This window comes from Octopus sinensis, linkage group LG28 (assembly GCF_006345805.1).
Source record: "Octopus sinensis linkage group LG28, ASM634580v1, whole genome shotgun sequence".
Classification (NCBI taxonomy): Eukaryota; Metazoa; Mollusca; class Cephalopoda; order Octopoda; family Octopodidae; genus Octopus; species Octopus sinensis.
In genome coordinates, this window is record NC_043024.1 from 3,695,747 (window position 1) to 3,715,746 (window position 20,000).

The following is a 20,000-nucleotide window of genomic DNA, read 5'->3' on the forward strand; positions in this document are numbered from 1 at the left end:
ACAATAAATCTGGGATCAACAACATTTTGTGAAGGTCCACCTATTTTTCCACATCCCTGCATGGCTCCCTGCTGCATCACATCCCTGCGTGCCCCCTTTTCCATTCCATCACTGACAATGCTTGTTTAAATGAAAATGAAACAAACCAGAAACATAAACAATCAAAAACATCAACAGCTCTGTAACCCACTGATGCATTAAATATGAAAATTCCTTTAGGAAAGATCCAGTGTCTACGGAGCACATTTTAGTGATCCAGTTGTGAGTCATGACCCAGTTGTGAGAGGTGTCCTACTTGTGAGCCATGACCCAGTTGTTAGCTGTTATCCAGTTGTGAACTGTGATCTAGTTTGGGCTGTGACCCAGTTGTGAGATATAGTCCAGTTATGATCTATGTCTCAGTCGTTAATTGTCATCTGGCTGTGAACTATGTCCCATCTGTTGCCGATCGCTACAGTAAAGAGATATCGTAGTGTTTTAATCTTTATAAAAAGTAGGGTATTCACTGAATCACTAAATCATCCCAAAGGAAACTCACAGTATTAGTTACCAACTTCCACGATCTGATTTCATACTCCTCCGAGGCCTACCCTACTTTTAAACCTTTTGAAGTGGGTGTTAGGTCGCAGTATCGATTTAACGCGATAAAAAAACAAAGAAGAGTTTGATTTTTGCTTTTTATATTTGATTCACGGAATTAAGATGTCATCTTTTCTGTTATGTCTTGTATTTTTTCTATTAGGTTGATGCCAGTAATATCTATGGCAAAAATCTTCACGAAGAGAATCTTTTAAGAACATTCAAAGATGGTAAAATGAAGACTCAGGTATTACCAATTACATACAATTGTATCTATAATAAAAAAAAGTTCTGTATAATGTTTCGTGTCACGTGAAAGGCAATAATGTCAACATCATCGTATAGGGTGTCATATATAGAACTGTTGTATACTAAATGTATTATATACTATTGTACATTATATATACACTATATACAGTTGTATACCATATATACACTACTGCTATATGTTATATACTGCTGTACGATATGTGCGTACATGAGTGTGTGCGCAAGTGTGTACATGTGTGTGTCTGCATGTGTTCATGTTAAGTTACAATAAAAACAATTTTATATCAAACTGAAGAGTTAGTCAATACATTTTGTAGAGTATATATTTATTATTCTTGAAGAACAATAATGTTGACAGTAACTTTGAAGTTTCAGACTGCTACACCATCATTGGACAGTATGTATGTATGTATGTATGTATGTATGTATGTGTATATATATATATATATATATATATATATATACTAGCAGTATAACCTGGCCTTGCCTGGGATTAAGTTACGATTATTAAGCTAATCAAGTTCTTTATTTCAAACCAAACTAAGTAATATAGACGTCAAATTTGGGCGAAATCTGTTGAAATTAGTTATATTATATATATTATATATATATATATAATATAATATAAATATATATGGGCAACAGACATGAACACACATGCACACACATGTACGTACGTACACCTATTGCATGTTTTGTGCACGCATACATGTTCATAAACAGAAATAAATGATTTAAAATAAATATATCATAATTGCTGTGTGAGAAAGTATATATACTATGATTATATAATATAGTGTGCCTTTCAAAAACAAAAAACAAAACATTTTACATTTTATTCTTTATGAACGTAGTCACTTACTCTCTCTCTCTTTCACTTTGTCTTTCCTGTGGAACTCTCTGCCTCCTTCTTCCACTTTTCTTTATCTTATTTTTTTTGTTAGATGCCATCAAAAAGCAATGGCTGATATTTGTTATGGTTAAAAGCTATGATTGAAAATAGTTGAAAATAGACTTTTACCCTATCGGGGAAAAACATAACCCAGATAGAGTGTTGACAAATGTCCTCCTAAAATGCGTGCTAATTTGTGGATGTGCATAAATTACAATCACATACACACACACACACACACACACACACACCATCCTCCCTTTTATAGATATGATATATATAGGAAAGAGGGTTTGAAAATGCAGAGATCTTTTAAAGATGTTTATTGACTTGACTCACACACATACACACACACGCACACACACACAAAAGTGCACACATACACACACCATCCCTTTCAATAATCTTCACTTCAGTGAGTTTTTTTTTTTTACCCTATTTTACAGATCATAAACAATGAAATATGGCCACCCCATGTAAAAGACGCTCCTGTCTCAGCCAAGTTTTTAGATAAAATAGATCGGAATTACCATTTTGCAGTTGGTCATGAGTTCTTCAATGTGGTCCCAGGCCTCGTCGTCTTCTCCACTGTTTGGCTGCGGGAACACAACCGAGTCTGCGACATTTTAAAGGAGGAGCATCCGGAATGGTTAGATGAACAATTGTTCCAGACAACTAAGCTTATAATCATTGGTACGTTGTTGTTGTTTTTCTTCTTCTCCTTCTTCCTCTTCTCCTCCCTTCCCCCTCTTCTTCTTCTTCTTCTTCTTTTTCTTCTTCTTCTCCTCCTCCTCCTCCTCATCTGCCCTATAAATATAACATATATACGTATATGAATATGTTTGTGTGTCTGTGTTTCTCCTCACCACCATCGCTTGACAACCAAAGTTGGTGTGTTTACATCCCTGTAACTTAGCAGTTCGGCAAAAGTGACTGATAGAATAAATACTAGGCTTACAAAGAATAAGTCAACTAAAGACGATTGGCATGAATGGGTTAATGCACTAAAACCAGTTTTTTTTGTTCTGAACATGTGTTGCTGAAATTAGGGTGGGCCTTTTATGCATATATTTTGAAACACAATAACAACAAAACATTATTTATCAAACATGGACCTTCCACTTGTATATATGTATAGATATATAAAATGCTATTAGAAAATATATGCACCAGTTACAAAGAGAAACTTTGACCTTGTCAGCGTCCTAGTTTTCTTGGTTGGGTGCGTAAGAATGCTGTTTACTCACTTGTTACCTGAAACCAGTCAGTCCTTTTATATATATGCATTTAACTGTCACGAGCTACTTATGATAATGAAATTATTGTATACAGTGCTCAGGTGCACCTCTCCTTATAAAAGTAGAACTAGTTAAACTATATTATATCTCCACTAATAATTTTTAACACAAGCTAGATAAATATTCTGCCTTAATTTAATACTTATGAGGAGAAATAACCTGCACCAAATATGAAATAAATAAGCAGTTGGACATATTCAACAGAAAATAATATTGCTTTCAAGTTTTGGCACAAGGCCAGCAATTTCAGAGGAGAGTGTGAGTTGGTAAGGTCAACCCCAGCGTTCGACTAGTTCTTATTTTATGGACCCTGATAGGATAAAAGGCAAAGTTGACCTCAGCAGAAATTGAACTCAGAATGTAAAGATGGGCAATCTGCAAAGCATTTTGCCCAGCATGCTAACAATTCTGCCAGCTTGCTGCCCTTCAATGCAAAATAATATCAGCTATTAGGAGCAGGTGTGGTTGTGTGGTAAGAAGCTTGCTTCCCAACCATATGGTTTCAGGTTCAGTCCCACTATGTGGTATTTTGGATAAGTGTCTTCTTCTCAAACCCTGTGACGACCAAAGCTTTGTGAGTGGATTTAGCAGACAGAAACCAAAGGAAGCTCATAAGATATATATGTGACCTATTGGTTAGAGTATTCCATACACGATCGCGTGGTCATGGTTTTGTTTCCCAGACTGGCAGTGCATTGTGTTCCTACGTAGGACTGCATACCTTGTTAGAATGAATGATAGCAGGATCCCTAAACAGATACTATATGGGGAACTTGTTAGTGGAAAGCAACCCTGGCGGAAGCCAAGACTGTGATTTAGGGACTGTTTAAAGTCCTCATTAAAGGCCTGTGAAATGTAGGAAGCTGACTGGGAGAGCAATGCTTGTCATTGCCTCAGATGGAGGAAACAGGTAAAGGAGGGAGTTGATACCTTTCAAAAGCACGTATTCTTCATGAAGAATTTAAAAATGCTACTCAAAAACGAACTGCTAGTGTAATGAGTGGAGGAAGCTTGGTCTGCAATGTTTGCAGCCATGTATGTTTGGCAGGAGCAGGGCTCGTTAGTCACCAACAGAGCTGCAGGTGTGAAGTATAAGATAGTCTTGACCGCACAATGTTCCTAAAGGTCAGTAATGGTTTTTCTTGGTCACGAGTGGATGGTCATCATGCCATTAATCAGTTTTATTTCACGATTTCTTACCAATAGAGACAGGGTCAGTTTCTAACCTAGATTCAAGTGTCTTTCATTGGAATTTCAATAACATCAACTGGGTGTGTTTGTATGTATGTATATGCATAGATTTGTATGTTTTGTTTTATGTATGTCTTCTCATGCATATAATTGCATATCTAGACATGCTCATATATACTTAAATGATAAACTTCTGGAACGTTTTACAGATTTTTATAGTTCCATTGATGGCTTCGATCTGTAGTCTTTGAATCAGCTTTCTTTTTTCTGGTTTTGGGAAACCTAATTTCTCAGGATTGATAGTTAGGTAGTTATCCCAGTGCCCAAATAATTACAGGTATAAACCTGAACTTGTAGTCTGGACAGAGTAACTTTATGCATATATGTATGTATGTATGTATGTGCATGTGTGTGTGTGTCCCTTCACCGCTTGGCTACTGGTGTTGGTTTGTTTACATGCCCATGACTTATCCATTCAGCAAAAGAGATCGATAGAATAATTACTAGAGTTTCAAAAAAAAAAGTGTTGGAGTCGAATTGTTTGACTAAAAAAACAAAACAAAACAAAAACAACTTCAAAGTAATGCCCCAGCATGATCACAGTCCAATGTCTGAAACAAGTAAAAGACACACACACACACACATGCACGCACGCACGCACGCGCGCGCGCGCACACACACACACACACACAACACACACACACACACACCAATTTGAGACAAGACAATCAGACCCCCTGGCTATATCTGGGCAGCCAATCCTCCAGACATCCAATTAATTACTTCACTCTATTTTTTTTTTGTATTTTTGGTTTTTTTTCTGTTATTTACTGAGATCAACTTCTGCCTAAGTCAGGCTTTGCCTTTTATCTTTCAGGGATTGGTAAAATAAATCATCAGTCACGTATCTGGTTCGATTTCATGATTAACTACTCCATCATCATTTGTCACTCAAATTTGTGGTCTTGTTTCTATATAAGAAAATATTTATTTGTTGTTTTTTTACTGTGCTATTTTTTATTTCTTACAAGATACTTAGATACATGCAAATATTTGTACATGCATATATACATAGATATATTTACACATACATATATACAAATAAAAAATACATACATTCATAGATATATACATACAAATGTACATATATACATACATACATACATATATATATATGTATGTGTGTGTATGTGTGTATATATATATACACATATATATAGGAAGAATTCACAAAAAAACAACAAAAGACAATGACAGGTGGTGTAGACAACAAACAGATGTATTAGTTTAACGCTCAGGAAGTAAAAATTTCTTTAACGTTTTGAGCTTAAGCTCTTCCACAGAAAGGAACACAGAAAGAAACAAGGAGAGAAAATAAAGAATATGTAGTGGCTAGCGATCTATCATGGCAAAACAATATATATATATATATATATGCATACACTGTTCTATATTTTAAAGATGAGGAATTCCGTACATTATTTATATTGGATAGATGTGTCCCCATCTTGTTTGTTATTATCACAACATATTGGCTGATTTACTCTCCAGCTTTCATCAGGTGTCCTGGTAGAATTTTGAACCCAACCCTGGGTTCTCATTCCTAAGTTATTTTTTGCTGATGGTACTTTTATTATTATTATTATTTATTCAAGGTACTTGGAATCTTGGGGTTAGTAACCCGCACTCTTAACCAATATGCCTGTGGGCAATTATAGAGTGAATTTTAAGGCTTATAAACCTAATATTTTTGTATCCTTCATTAATACTGGTTTCCATATTCTACTCATATCTGCACTAGGTCTGCTTAGGAGGTTATAGTGCCTCTTTTAGTTTTCGTATTTTCCAGTGGTGTTCTCTGTCTATTATTTTAACTTCATCCCACAGGGAAAGGTGGTCTTGGTTTTTCCATACATGATTAGCTATACTCGATTTTGTATATATATATATATATATATAAGTTGATTATAAGTGGATAAATCAGTGTATTGGCTTTAGAATAACCTTCTTTAGCCCTTAATTATAATATGTTTATATATATATATATATATATATATATATGTATATGTATGTGTGTGTGTGTGTGTGTATACTTATTGATTTAAATTAATATTTTTTCAGGTGAAATAATCAAATTGATTATTGAAGAGTATGTCAGCCATCTGGCACATTATGGCTTAAATATTCGCTTTGATCCAGAACTGCTCTTTAATCAACGTTATCAATACCAGAACCGAATTGCCATCGAATTCAATCACCTATACCACTGGCATCCATTCATACCTGACACTTTCAACATCAATGGAACAATGTACACAAACAGGGAGTTTTATTACCATCCTGAGATTGTTGTGAAACATGGAATGAAGGCGTTTGTTGATTCCTTATCACGACAAACAGCTGGTCAAGTAAGTAAATGAACATCCATACTTATACAGGCAATCTTCCCAAGAAATTATATGAGAAGTGAAAGTGTTTTCCGTATAAAATTCTATTTCTTCAATTTTTTTTCAGTTGAATTGCTTATGTTTGTGTATTTTTTGTGTATGTATTATGCATTTATGTGTGTATGTATGTATATTTGTGTGGAGGTGCACTGGCTCAGTACTTAGGGCAGCAGACTCACGGTCGTAGGATTGCAGTTTCGATTCCCAGACCGGGCGTTGTGAGTATTTATTGAGCGAAAACACCTAAAGCTCCACGAGACTCTGGCAGGGGGGGGGGGCAAACCCTGCTGTACTCTTTCACCACAACTTTCTTTCACTCATTCTTCCCGTTTCTGTTGTATCTGTATTTCAAATAGGCCAGTCTTATTTCTTTATTGCCCACAAGGGGCTAAACATAGAGGGGACAAATAAGGATAGACAAAGGGATTAAGGTGATTACATCAACCCCAGTGTATAACTGGTACTTAATTTATCGACCCTGAAAGGATGAAAGGCAAAGTCGACCTTGGTGGAATTTGAACTCAGAACGTAATGGCAGACGAAATACCACTAAGCATTTCGCCCAGTGCGCTACTGATTCTGCCAGTTCGCCGCCTTGTGTGACATGTTGAATCTCCTCAAGAACTACGTTAAGGTTACAAATGTCTGTGGAGTGCTCAGCCACTATGCACATTAATTTCACAAGCAGGCTGTTCCATTGATCGGATCAACTGGAACCCTCTTCGTTGTAACTAGCAGAGTGTCATGATGTATATTTGTGTAAGTATATGTATATATGTGTATTTGTCTATGTATGTGTTCACATAAATATGCATGTGTATATGCATAGATTAGATTGTTTGGAAAATGATGGCCGATTTTAGAAATATGCCAATATTCTTGAAAAACTGAACTTATACAAAGGTTTAATAGGCGTAGGAGTATCTGTGTGGTAAGTAGCTTGCTTACGAACCACATGGTTCCAGGTTCAGTTCTACCTTTGGCAAGTGTCTTCTGCCATAGCCTTGGGCCAACCAAAGCCTTGTGAGTGGATTTGGTAGACGGAAACTGAAAGAAGCCTCTTGTATATATGTATATGTATATGTATGTGTGTGTATATGTTTGTGTGTCTGTGTTTATTCCCCCAACATCGCTTGACAACCGATGCTGGTGTGTTTACGTCCCCATAACCTAGCGGTTCGGCAGAAGAGACTGATAGAATAAGTACTAGGCTTACAAAAAATAAGTCTCAGGGTCAATTTGCTCGACTAAAGGTGGGCTCCAGCATGGCCGCAGTTAAATGACTAAAACAAGTAAAAGAGTAAAAGAGTAAAAAGACTAAAGAGTATCTCCCGTTGATTAACGAGGTCATTTATGCTTCTTTGATAAAAACCCATGAGTCTTGATGCCAAGAAATCCTTGAATTCAGTTTTAACCTTCATTATGAAACAAAAGGGTTTTTTTTGCATTAAAGAAGTGTCTAGATACTTCAAAAAGTTCTAGTTGGTGGGTGAAAGATCAGGAGAATATGGAAGATGAGGTAAAGTGTCATATCCCAAGTCTGTGAGCTTCTGCAGTGTCATCTTGGAAACATGTGGTTGAGTGTTGTCGTGGAGTAGAATTGGACCACATTGAATAACAAGTGCAGATCTCATTCTGCTCAAGTGCCGGTGGCATGTAAAAAGCACCATTCGAGTGTGATCATTACCTGCGTCACCTTATTGGCACTTGTGCTTGTGGCACGTGAAAAAACATTTGAGTGAGGTTGTTGCCAGTGCCGATGGACTGGCTCCTGTGCAGGTGGCACATAAAAAGCACCATTTGAGCGTGGCTGTTGCCAGTACCGCCTGACTGGCCCTTGTGCTGGTGGCACGTAAAAGCACCCACTACACTTTCAGAGTGGCTGGCGTTAGGAAGGGCATCAAGCTGTAGAAACTCAGTCAGATCAGATTGGAGTCTGGTGCAGCCATCTGGTTCGCCAGACCTCAGTCAAATCGTCCAGCCCATGCTAGCATGGAAAGCAGACGTTAAATGATGATGATGATGATGATGAACATGTATTTCTTCCAGTTGCTTACAGATACCAAGCATATGAGACATTTCTCTGACACTTTGTTGTGGGTTTTGTTTGATTATTGTTTTCAAATGCTGATCATTAAGGATAGATGGACATGTACCATCTTGATCTTCAAGGCTCTCATCCCCACTATTGAATCTCTCAAACCATTGTCATTCCATCTGATCACTAGTGGACCCTTCACCCCATGCTCTGTTGATATTGGCAGCTGTTTCAGAAGTATTATGTCCAAGCTTCAATTCATGCAAAAAAAGTAAACTCATTTCTTCTTTTTTCATGTTTGAAATTAAGGATTTCTATGCTTCAAAATTATATTGTGAAAGAAATCAATAAAAATTCACTAAAGAGTACATATTAATTATTATTTTTTATTTATTATTTATGCGCCCTTTTCAAGCCTAGCCAGGCTCATGGGCCTGGTTTCCTGGTTTCTGTGGCGTATGTGTTTCCCCCAGCTGGACGGGAAGCCAGTCCATCGCAGTGTTACTCAAGAAACAGGAAAAGAGAGTGAGAGAAAGTTGTGGCAAAAGAGTACAACAGGGGTCACCACCACCCCCTGCTGGAGCCTCATGGAGCTTTTAGGTGTTTTCGCTCAATAAACACACACAATGCCTGGTCTGGGAATTGAAACCACGATCCTCCGGCCACGAGTCCACTGCCTTAACCACTGGGTCATTGTACCCCCACATATTAATTATTAAGCATGCAAAATTTCACCTAAAAGGCTACAAAGATAACATCTTAAATTGAATTTTAAAATTTTTTCAGAAAACCATGCAGTATTTTCCAAACGACCTAATACAGGCATATAAACACATACATATATTTGCATACACAAATAGATATCTTTACACAAACATAAATGCATACATACAAACACAAAAATGTGTAAGTGATTAGAGAAATAAAAGATTTTTATGGAAATTGCCAAACAAAAGCTTTCACTTTTCATATACTTTCTCCGAAAAATTGCCTTTATATATACTATAAGGAGGTGCTGAAAAGTTTCTGACTTTGGAAAAAGAAAATACAGGAAGATCTGTTAATTATGATTTTATTCAACATATTCCTCTCTCAGATACACTTATTGCCATGCTCCTTCAGTTTTTCTAAGCTCTTTAAAAAGAACTCAAACCAGGCCTGTGTTGCAGCGATCACTGGATATTCAGCTTGTATTGCTGGTAGTTCTTTTTGGTGCTGGAAGCTGGCACACAGACACGTGGATACACACACACACACACAACATGCTTTTACACATAGAAATATACGCATACAGTTAGAAAGAGAGAACGAGAGAGAGAGAAAATGAGAGAAACATTACAATTTATTAATTGAACACAGTTGAATAAACACTTGCTCCTCATATGTATAAAAAGAAATATGCTTACACACATAAACAGAGAGAGAGAGAGGGGAGAGATAAAGAGAGAGAGGGAGAGAGAGATAGACACAGCTAGCTATATATATATATATACATATATATAATTTAGAGGACTGACCACTAAAAGTGGACAGTCTATATGCCAGATATAGACGTCAAATCACCATTTTCCACGAAGAATGTGTTCTCAAGAAAAAACTCATCAAAAAACCAAAGTTTAAAAATTAGCAAGACAAATGAAAATATATGAAATAAAAAAACGATTACCTATACACTAATTAGTTTCACTTGTTAATTGATTAATATCAATTTCTACCCTTATTTAATTTTAAATAAAGAATGTTCTCTAACCGGTAAATTGACTGCTGTAGTTCATTAACTGCAGAGTAATTTCCGATTTTTTGCTGAGTTTTTTCTTGAGAACACATTCTTTGTGGAAAATGGCGATTTGACCTCTATATCTAGCATATAGGCTGTCCACTTTTAGTGGTTATTCCTCATGATTTGGTATGTAAAACAATTTTTAATCTTTGGATTTTTTAAATATGCTAAGCCACTAGTTTTAATTGATTAATATCAATTTCTACCTTTATTATTTAATTTTATATATGTGTGTATATATATATATAGAGAGAGAGAGAGAGGGGGGAGAGAAAAACATTGAAGTGTCTGATGTCAAATAAGTCATCATCGAATCAGTGACACCAAAATGGCTGTGCCATAATGTCTTATACGCATAAAATGTACCTTTTCCATAAATGATTGTAACACACATCAATCCAGGTGTCCTTATAAAAACTGACTCCAAATTAGAAAATTGTTCAAATATAATTTTATTCATGATATTTTCTGTATTTCACATGAAACAGAATTTCTGCGTGATTACGAAATAATAACTCATTATTAGTAATATCAGGTCTCCAATAAACAATTAAAGTTCCTATGTAAAGTCTGTGTGTAAATGAATGTAAAACATGCTGGTTAAAGTGCAAAGACCAGCAAAGAAATGTAGTCAATAAAACGTGATGTTATGCACAGCAAGCAAAAATGTGTTTGCAGATAGGAAAATAGATAAAATAGTTTACAAACAGTAACTTAACTGAATGTGATGACATTTGGCAAAAGAATTATTTAAGAGTTTAGTATGGAATGTTTAAATTAATAAAACAGATTTCATTATTATGTGCAAGGAAAGGTAGCAAGCTGGGAGAATCGTTAGTACGTTGGGCAAAATGTTTAGCGGTATTTCACCCTTCTTTACACTTTGAGTTCAAATTCTGCAAAGGTTGACTTTGCTTTTCATCCTTTCCAGATCAATAAAATAAGTATCAGTGAAACACTGGAGTGGGGGGATGTAATTGACTTGTTCCTCCTCTTGAAATTACTGCCCTTGTGGTGGTGAGCTGGCAGAACCATTAACGCGCCTAGCTGGCAGACACGTTAGCATGCCGGGCGAAATGCTTAGCAGTATTTCATCTGCTGTTACGTTCTGAGTTCAAATTCCGCCGAGGTCGACTTTGCCTTTCATCCTTTCGGGGTCAATAAATTAAGTACTAGTTACACACTGGGCTTGATGTAATCAACTTAATCCCTTTTTGTGTCCTTGTTTGTCCCCTCTATGTTTAGTCCCTTGTGGACAATAAAGAAATATGAACCATTAATGCACCAGGCAAAATGCTTAGTGGTATTCCACCTGTCTTTATGTTCTGAGTTCAAATTCTGCTGAGGTTGACTTTGCCTTTCAATCTTTTGGGGTTGATGAATTAAGTACCAGTCAAGTACTGGAGTTGATGTAATCGACTTACCCCCTCCCCACAAATTTCAGACCTGTGCCTATTGTAGAGAGGATTATTATGAGCAAGGAAAGGCCGAGAGCTGGCAAGGTAAAATGGTTAGTGGCAGGTCGTCTGTCTTTACATTCTGAGTTCAAATTCTGCCGAGGTCGACTTTGTTTTTGATTGTTTTAGGGTCAATAAATTAAATACCAGTCAAACACTGGGATCCCCCAAATTTCAGAAAGGATTATATTTCACTGCTTTTAAAGGAAAGTTGGTAAGCTGGTAGAATTGTTAGCACACCTAGCAAAATAATTAGCAGTATTTTGTCTGTCTTTACGTTCTGAGTTCAAATTTGGCTCCAGTCGACTTTGCCTTTCAGCTTTTGGGGGTCAGTGGAATGAGAACCAGTTAAGCTCTAGGGTTGATGTAATTGATTGTCATCCTTCTCCAAAATTTCAGGTCTTGTGCCTTTAACAAAAAGGATCATTATAAACTAAGAAAAAAAGGAAAATTCTTTGGAAAATAATCTTTTTAATAAAGTATGTGGAAGTTCATTAGGTTAAGTTTTATTTGTGAAATACAGTTGCTTTGAATTTGCTTTAGAAGGAGGTCTATGTTTGTGATGGTTAGTTGGGATGGGGATACTAGGAATGTAGCCTGGGTGTCAAGGGGGCGGCAGCCCAAAAATGTTTGGGAACCACTGACGTAGAGTATTCTATCACTGATAAGAGTATAATAAGCTTGATATCCTTCTATATGTTGGATAAATAGATAGAAGCTGGGATAGACACAACGGTCTTCAGACGATGTACTTCAAATTACTCCAATAAATACAAACTCTCAAAGACTTGTCGTGACCTCCACAAACTCTCAACGACTCCTATGACCTCTCTCAGTCTCAAACCAATTTGTTACTTTTAATAAAGTCTGTGGAAGTATGAATTAGCTCTTTCCATTCCCACCAAATGCAAATCATTGTCTTGTGTCAAGGTAGTTCTGGCTTGGCTCGAGGTGTTTGCTGTTTGTTGAAAATTGTCATTCTTTCTCCTCTCCTGCTTTATATTGAGGTAAAGACATTGTTTATCATCACAAGCGACAATGCAGTAAAGAAATCCATTTGACTCCACAAGTGGTGTCAAGTGAAAAAACTGGCAGCGATAGAGGAGCGCTGGAGTTTGTCTTTTTCATTCAGTGCATATGGCACTCATGCACCAAATCTTTGGACTTTGCACATTGAGTGAAGGTGACAGGCAACTGTTTCATGAGAGCATCCCATCTGCAAGCTAATTCCTTAGTGAACTGCTCTTTTACTCTTTTACTTGTTTCAGGCATTTGACTGTGGTCATGCTGGAGCACTGCTTTTTAGTCAAGCAAATCGACCCTAGAACTTATTCTTTGGAAGCCTAGTACTTATTCCATCGGTCTCTTTTGCTGAACCGCTAAGTTATGGGGATGTAAACATACCAGCATTGGTTGTCAAGTGATGTTGGGGGCACAAACATACACAGAAGCCTATACACACACATACATACACATATAAATATATATATATATATATATATATATACACACACATATATACGATAGGCTTCTTTCAGTTTCCGTCTACCAAGTCCATTCACAAGGCTTTGGTCGGCCTGAGGCTATAGTAGAAGACACTTACCCAAAGTGCCATGCTGTGGGACTGAACCCAGAACCATGTGGTTGGGAAACAAGCTACTTACCACACAGCCACTCCTATGCCTAGGATTCTTTTGGATGAGCTCATTCAGTAGACCCTCATTGAATTGACCTTGGCCAAAACTTCGAGAGTCTTACTTAAAGCATGGAAACTGTCTGCGCAGTTCTTATATTAATAGCAACTTCTTCATACATAGCCAAATGTCTCAAATGGTCTCAGCAACTTTGGAATCTTGATTGAAAGGAAAATTTACGTGGCAGTCCATTGTCAAAAACAATAGACAAAACTTACCGAGGACGAATAGAGCTACAGGAAGAACATGAAAGATTGTGCTAAAAAGTATTTTTCATGTTAATTCAAATAACATTGGAAAGAGACAAATGAATTTATGTGACACCCTAGTAAAATCAGATGTTTATTCTTTTATTCATTTAATTGCTTCAGTCATCTGACTCTGGCCAAGCTGGAGCACCATCTTGAAGGGTTTTAGTCAAGCAAATCATCCCAGGACTTCATTTTTTAGCCTAGTACTTATTCCGTTGTTCTCCTTTGCCAAACCGCTAAATTATGGGGTTGTAAACACACCAGCATCAGTTGTCAAGTGGTGATGGGTGGTGGTGGTGGGGGGGGGGCAAGCACACTTACATACACCCACCCACACACAAAACAGGTTTCTTTTTCTACCATATCCACTCAAGGCTTTGGTTGGCCTGAGGCTATAGTAGAAGACACTTACCTAAGGTGCCACACAGTGGGACTGAACCAGGAACCATGTGGTTGGGAAGCAAGCTTCTTACCACACAGCCATTCCGTTTTCTATTTTTTAGTGGTTAGGGCATTCAGCTCATGGTCTTACAATTGTGAGTTCAATTCCCGGCGACCGATGTGTTGTGTCCTTGAGCAAGACACTTTATTTCACATTGCTCCAGTCCACTCAGCTGGCAAAAATAAGTTGTACCTGTATTTCAAAGGGGCCAGCCCTGTCACACTCTGTGTCAAGCTGAGTCTTCCTGAGAACTACGTTAAGGGTACATGTGTTTGTGGAGCGTTCGGGCCCCTTGCACATTAATTTAATGAGCAAGCTGTCCCATTGACCGTATCAGCTAGGACCCTCGTCATCGTAACTGAAAGAAAACATCTCTCAGTGTTCATTAGCCATATACCTCTTCTATTGATGCTGTATCTCATGTAATCACGAGCAAAATACCTCCTCAGTATACCTGTATACCTTTTCCATACATCATGTACCTCTCCTATACACCATGTATGTACCTCTTCCATTTAACATGTATCTCTTTATTTCATATTATCTAGATGACAGCTTACAACCATGGAGTGGTCACACTGCACGTTGCCAAAGAAATCATTGAACATGGTCGATTGCTTCGATTACAGTCATTTAATAATTATCGACGACGGTTCAATTTGAAACCTTACAAAAACTTCTTTGAATTGACAGGTTAGTAAAACATGATTTTCATATATTTTTATTTCATTTTGATTTGGTTAACAATTGGAGACATTGTGCCAAGGTGTTGTTAGATCACTTTGTTGCTGTTAATGTTACTGTTGTTGTTTTATCCAAAGCCAATATTAGTCTCAGCAGACCTTAAGACCAGACATGTTCCAGCTTTGGTCATTGCATCATTATATGTATTCCTTTTGGATATAGTAGCTTTATTATGTAGAGCAGTGATTCCCAAAGTGGGTGGTATTGCCCCCTGGGGATGATGGAAAGTTCCAAGGCGGCATTAAGGAAACTTGGGGTGATAATGGAGGAGCGATTCATGTAAAAATTGGTGGGATAATGGGGTGGCGATTCATAAAGTTTCTTTCGGTTTCCATCTACTAAATCCATTCACAAGGCATTGGTTGGCCTGAGGCTGTAGTAGAAGACATTTACCCAAGGTGCTATGCTGTGGAACTGAACCTGGAACCATGTGGTTGGGAAGCAAGCTTCTTATCATGCAGCCGCGTCTGCACCTAATATTAACATTCTTAAAAAATAAATTAAATTATTTTCAGTGAAGAAATTGATAAAGAATCTTTCACATAAATATAATTTCCTACGTACTGAAATCCCTAAATTGTGCTCTGAGAATCCTAAAATTTCTTGTAAGTTAAGAAGGGCAACCTTATACAAAAATGCCGTATCAAGGGCCCCTTTTATGTGGTTGACTGACTTGTTGTATCTATTGTTTGTAGAGGTGGTGGTGGTGGTGGTAATGGTAGTGGTTGCAGTGGTGGTAGTAGGGTAGTGTTGGTGGTGCAGTGGTGTTGGTGGTAACAGTGGTGGCTGTGGTAGTGGCAGTGTTGATGGCAGTGGTGGTAGTGGTGGTGATGGTAGTGGTGGCAGTGGTGGTTGTGGGGTAGCAGTGATAGTGGTAGTAGTGGTGGTAGTGTTGGCGGCAGTGGTAGCGGTGATAGCTGTGGTAGTGGTGGTGTTGATGATGGTGGTGGTAGTGGTAGTGGTGGTAGTAGTGGCAGTGGTGGTATCAGTATTGGTGGTAGTGGTGGTGGTGGTGGCAGTGGTGGTAGTAGTGGTGGTGGTAGTATTAATGGTAGTGATGGTGGTAGTGGTAGCTGTGACGGTGGTAGCAGTGGTGATGGCAGTGGTAGTAGTGGTGGTGGCAGTAGTAGCGGTGGCACTGGTGGAAACAATAAATCCCCCCCCACTACCACCCCCACCCAACCAGTCTGTGTGTTATTTATTAATCGACCAGCCGCTATGACATATAGCAGACAATGAAATACCATTGAAATAATATTGCTGTTGTTTCTCTTTTTCCATGTTTCCCTGCTTTCTCATCGATGAAACTTCAATTATTAACAAACATCTCCATAAGCTGGATTTCTTAATACATACATTGTATGTGTGTGTGTGTGTGTGTGTGTGTGTGCGTCTATGTATATTTGTGTATGTGTGTGTATGTATATTTGTATGTGTCTTCGTATGTATGTATATATGTATGTTTGTATGTGTATATATGTACCTATATATGTATTCATGCATGTATGTCTATATGCATGCATTTATATATATATATATATAGATAGATAGAAATGCATGCATATAGGCGCAGGCATGGCTGTGTGGTAAGTAGCTTGCTTCTCAACCGCATGGTTCTGGGTTCAGTCTCACCGTATGGCACTTTGGGCAAGTGTCTTCTAGTATAGTCTTAGGCTGACCAAAGCCTTGTGAGTGGATTTGGTAGATGGAAACTGAAAGAAGCCCGTCATGTATATATAACACAAAGTAAGTTAGGGATTATGGGTGCAACCCACTAAGGGCTAGTATTTATCCAATATACTATTGGTAAAGTACCCAAATTCTTAATACATAAATATTACCATGTGGTTGGTAAGCAAGCTGCTTACCACACAGCTACTCCTATGCCTATAAAGTCAAGTATTTATTAAAGTAAAAATTAATACTGGAATTTTTCATCATCGTTTCTGTGAATTTCATGTTGTTGCTTTCCGATACTCTCTCACCGAAATGTCTAGTGTGAAACTCCAAATTTATATAGCTTAATAGATAAAGCATATTAGGTTTCTTCTTTGTTATGTTTCCTCTTTCTGTCAACCTGCAAGTGGAGAGAGAGAGAGAGAGAGAGAGAGAGAGAGAGAGAGGAGAGAGAGAGAGCAGAGGCTGTACTAAGAGAAGTGAGCACTAAGGAAAGTGATTTGTGTATGGTGTTGAAGTGTGTATATGTGAAGACACCAGGAAGTAAAAGAGATTTTGAGAGGAAAATAGAGATTATGATTAAGAGAAGAAGGATATGAAATTTATATACAAATAATTAGATAGATAGATAGATAGATAGGTAGGTAGGTAGATAGATAGATAGATAGATAGATAGATAGGTAGATAGATAGATAGATAGATAGATAGATAGATAGATAGATAGATAGATAGATAGGTAGGTAGGTAGGTAGATAGATAGGTAGGTAGGTAGGTAGGTAGATAGATAGGTAGATAGATAGATAGATAGATAGATAGATAGGTAGGTAGGTAGATAGGTAGGTAGATAGGTAGGTAGGTAGGTAGGTAGGTAGGTAGGTAGGTAGGTAGGTAGGTAGGTAGGTAGGTAGGTAGGTAGATAGATAGATAGATAGATAGGTAGGTAGGTAGGTAGGTAGGTAGGTAGGTAGGTAGGTAGGTAGGTAGGTAGGTAGGTAGGTAGATAGATAGATAGATAGATAGATGAATAGGTAGATAGAGACAGACAGACAGAGACAGAAAAATAGAGACAGATAGCTATACAAAAATACAAAGAGAATAATACATATAAATACACATGTATAGGCAAATGGAGAGGTAGGTAGGTAGGTAAGTAGATAGATAGATAAATAGATAGATAGGGAGAGAGTTAAAAGGAGGTGGGGGGGAAGAAACAAGGATTACAAGTTGTAGGAGGAGGAAGGTTTGTCAATTACATCGACCCCAGGGTCAATAACATAAAATATCAGTCAAGTATAACTGATCTTGTATTTTATTAACCCTGAAAAAGTGGAAAGCAGAAATTGATCTTAGCAGAATTTGAAAACAGAATGTAACGTGCTGGAACAAATAGTGAAGGCATTTTTCTGACACTTGAATGATTCTCTCAGTTCAATGCCTGAAGAGAAAAAGTGTTGAAGCGTGAGTAAGTGAGTGAGAATAAGGGATGAATAACTGAAATGAAACAAATGAAGAAAATGGGTCAAGGTTTAAGGGTAAAGCATTAAGAATTACTGAAAATGGACAGAAATAAACACTGTCAATTTCGACTGGTACTTCACCAGTATGTATGTGTCTTCTTGTGTGTGTGTGTTTGTGCACATATATGAATATACATACATAGGCATATTCATATATATGTATGAATGTTTTTGGGAGGATTCAGGTTCCTGTTATTGTATATGTTTTCATTCATGTGCATTGACTACAGCATTAGAGTGGTTTAGCTCTTATTTCTAGCAATGTAGATGTTTCCTAACATCCTAGTCACATTTGTAATACTCCTTTTTGGTGAAACATTGCAAACTGCTGTTCATATTAGTTTCATATCATCATCATCATCATCACCATCGTTTAACGTCTGCTTTCCATGCAAGCATGGGTTGGACGATTTGACTGAGAACTGGCGAACTAGATGGCTGCACTAGACTCCAATCTGATCTGGCAGAGTTTCTACAGCTGGATGCCCTTCCTAATGCCAACCACTCCGATAGTGTAGTGGGTGTTTTTACATGTCATCGGCACAAGGGCCAGTCAAGCGGTACTGGCAACGGCCACGCTCAAATGGTGTTTTTTTACATGCCACCTGCACAGGAGCCAGTCTAGCGGCACTGGCAACAATATATATATATATATATATATATATATATATATATAGTGCAGTTGTGGTTATGTGGTATGAAGTTTGCTTCCCAACCACATGCTTCCAGGTTCAGTCCCACCTGCTGGTACCTTGGGCAAGTGTCTTTTATTATAGCGCCAGGCTATCCAAAGTGTTGTGAGTGGATTTGATAGACAGAAACTGAAAGAAGCCTGTCATGTGTAATGTGTATGTGAATGTGTGTGTACGAGTGTTAGTGTTTGTGAGTCTTTGTGTTTGTCTCCTGCTTCATGACTGGTATTGGTCTCTTTACAACAGTTTGGCAAAAGAAGCTGCTGGAATAAGTACCAGGCTTGAGAGAATATAAGTACTAGGGTCAGTTCCTTCAGGCAAAACCCCTCCTGGGTGGTGGTCCAGCAAAGACTGAAACAAGTAAAATAATAAAAGAAAGAGCATGTCTGGATATATATATATATATCTTCTCTCTTCGCTCTTATACGCCATTTGGTCTCAACTCTCCCCCCTCCTCATCTAACCCCCCTCTCCCCCTCCTCACCTATCCTTTCACCCACCCCTACTTCTTCAGTCCTTCATCCTTTCACCCCTACACCCCTTCCCTTCTTCCCTCTTTCTCCCTCCCTCCTTCCCCTTCCCTTCCCTCTGCTCCCTCACTCCCCCTCTCCCTCTTTCCTCCTTCCTCCTTACCTTCTCCCCCTCCTCTCTCTCCCCCATCCTCTCCTCTTCCCCCTCTCCTCCCCCTTTCCCCCTTCTCCCCCCTCTTCTCCTCACTACACCACACGACTTCACACATTACATCATATATGATGTGCCATACTAATACATATGTAGTGATGCTACTGTGTAGGGTTCGGCACGCATGCGCAGAATGGGACTACTTCCGGGTGGCCACCGGAAGTCTTCCCCATGCGCATGTGCGGGAAAACATCTCTCGAGCCCGCGAACCTCAAATCTCTCTCTTCGGCTCAAGACAGCACTGCGATCGGTCACGGTTTTCCTGGCTCTGACAGCCACACACCAGCTTCAACCAACTTCAACCAACCTCAACGACCAACACCAGCAGTATATCAGAGGCTGTCTATTCC

At 38.2% G+C, this 20,000-nt stretch overlaps 1 protein-coding gene across 1 annotated transcript in view; it reads left to right on the forward strand.

The window, feature by feature from the left end:
• LOC115225784 (prostaglandin G/H synthase 2) overlaps positions 1-20,000 on the forward strand; it is a 57,447-nt gene that overhangs the window by 25,550 nt on the left and 11,897 nt on the right. Inside the window, exons 6-9 of the mRNA XM_029796737.2 lie at positions 743-826; positions 2,188-2,434; positions 6,352-6,638; positions 14,888-15,032. Of these exons, the coding sequence (XP_029652597.1) occupies positions 743-826; positions 2,188-2,434; positions 6,352-6,638; positions 14,888-15,032 (763 nt within the window). The remainder of the gene's footprint in view (positions 1-742; positions 827-2,187; positions 2,435-6,351; positions 6,639-14,887; positions 15,033-20,000) is intronic.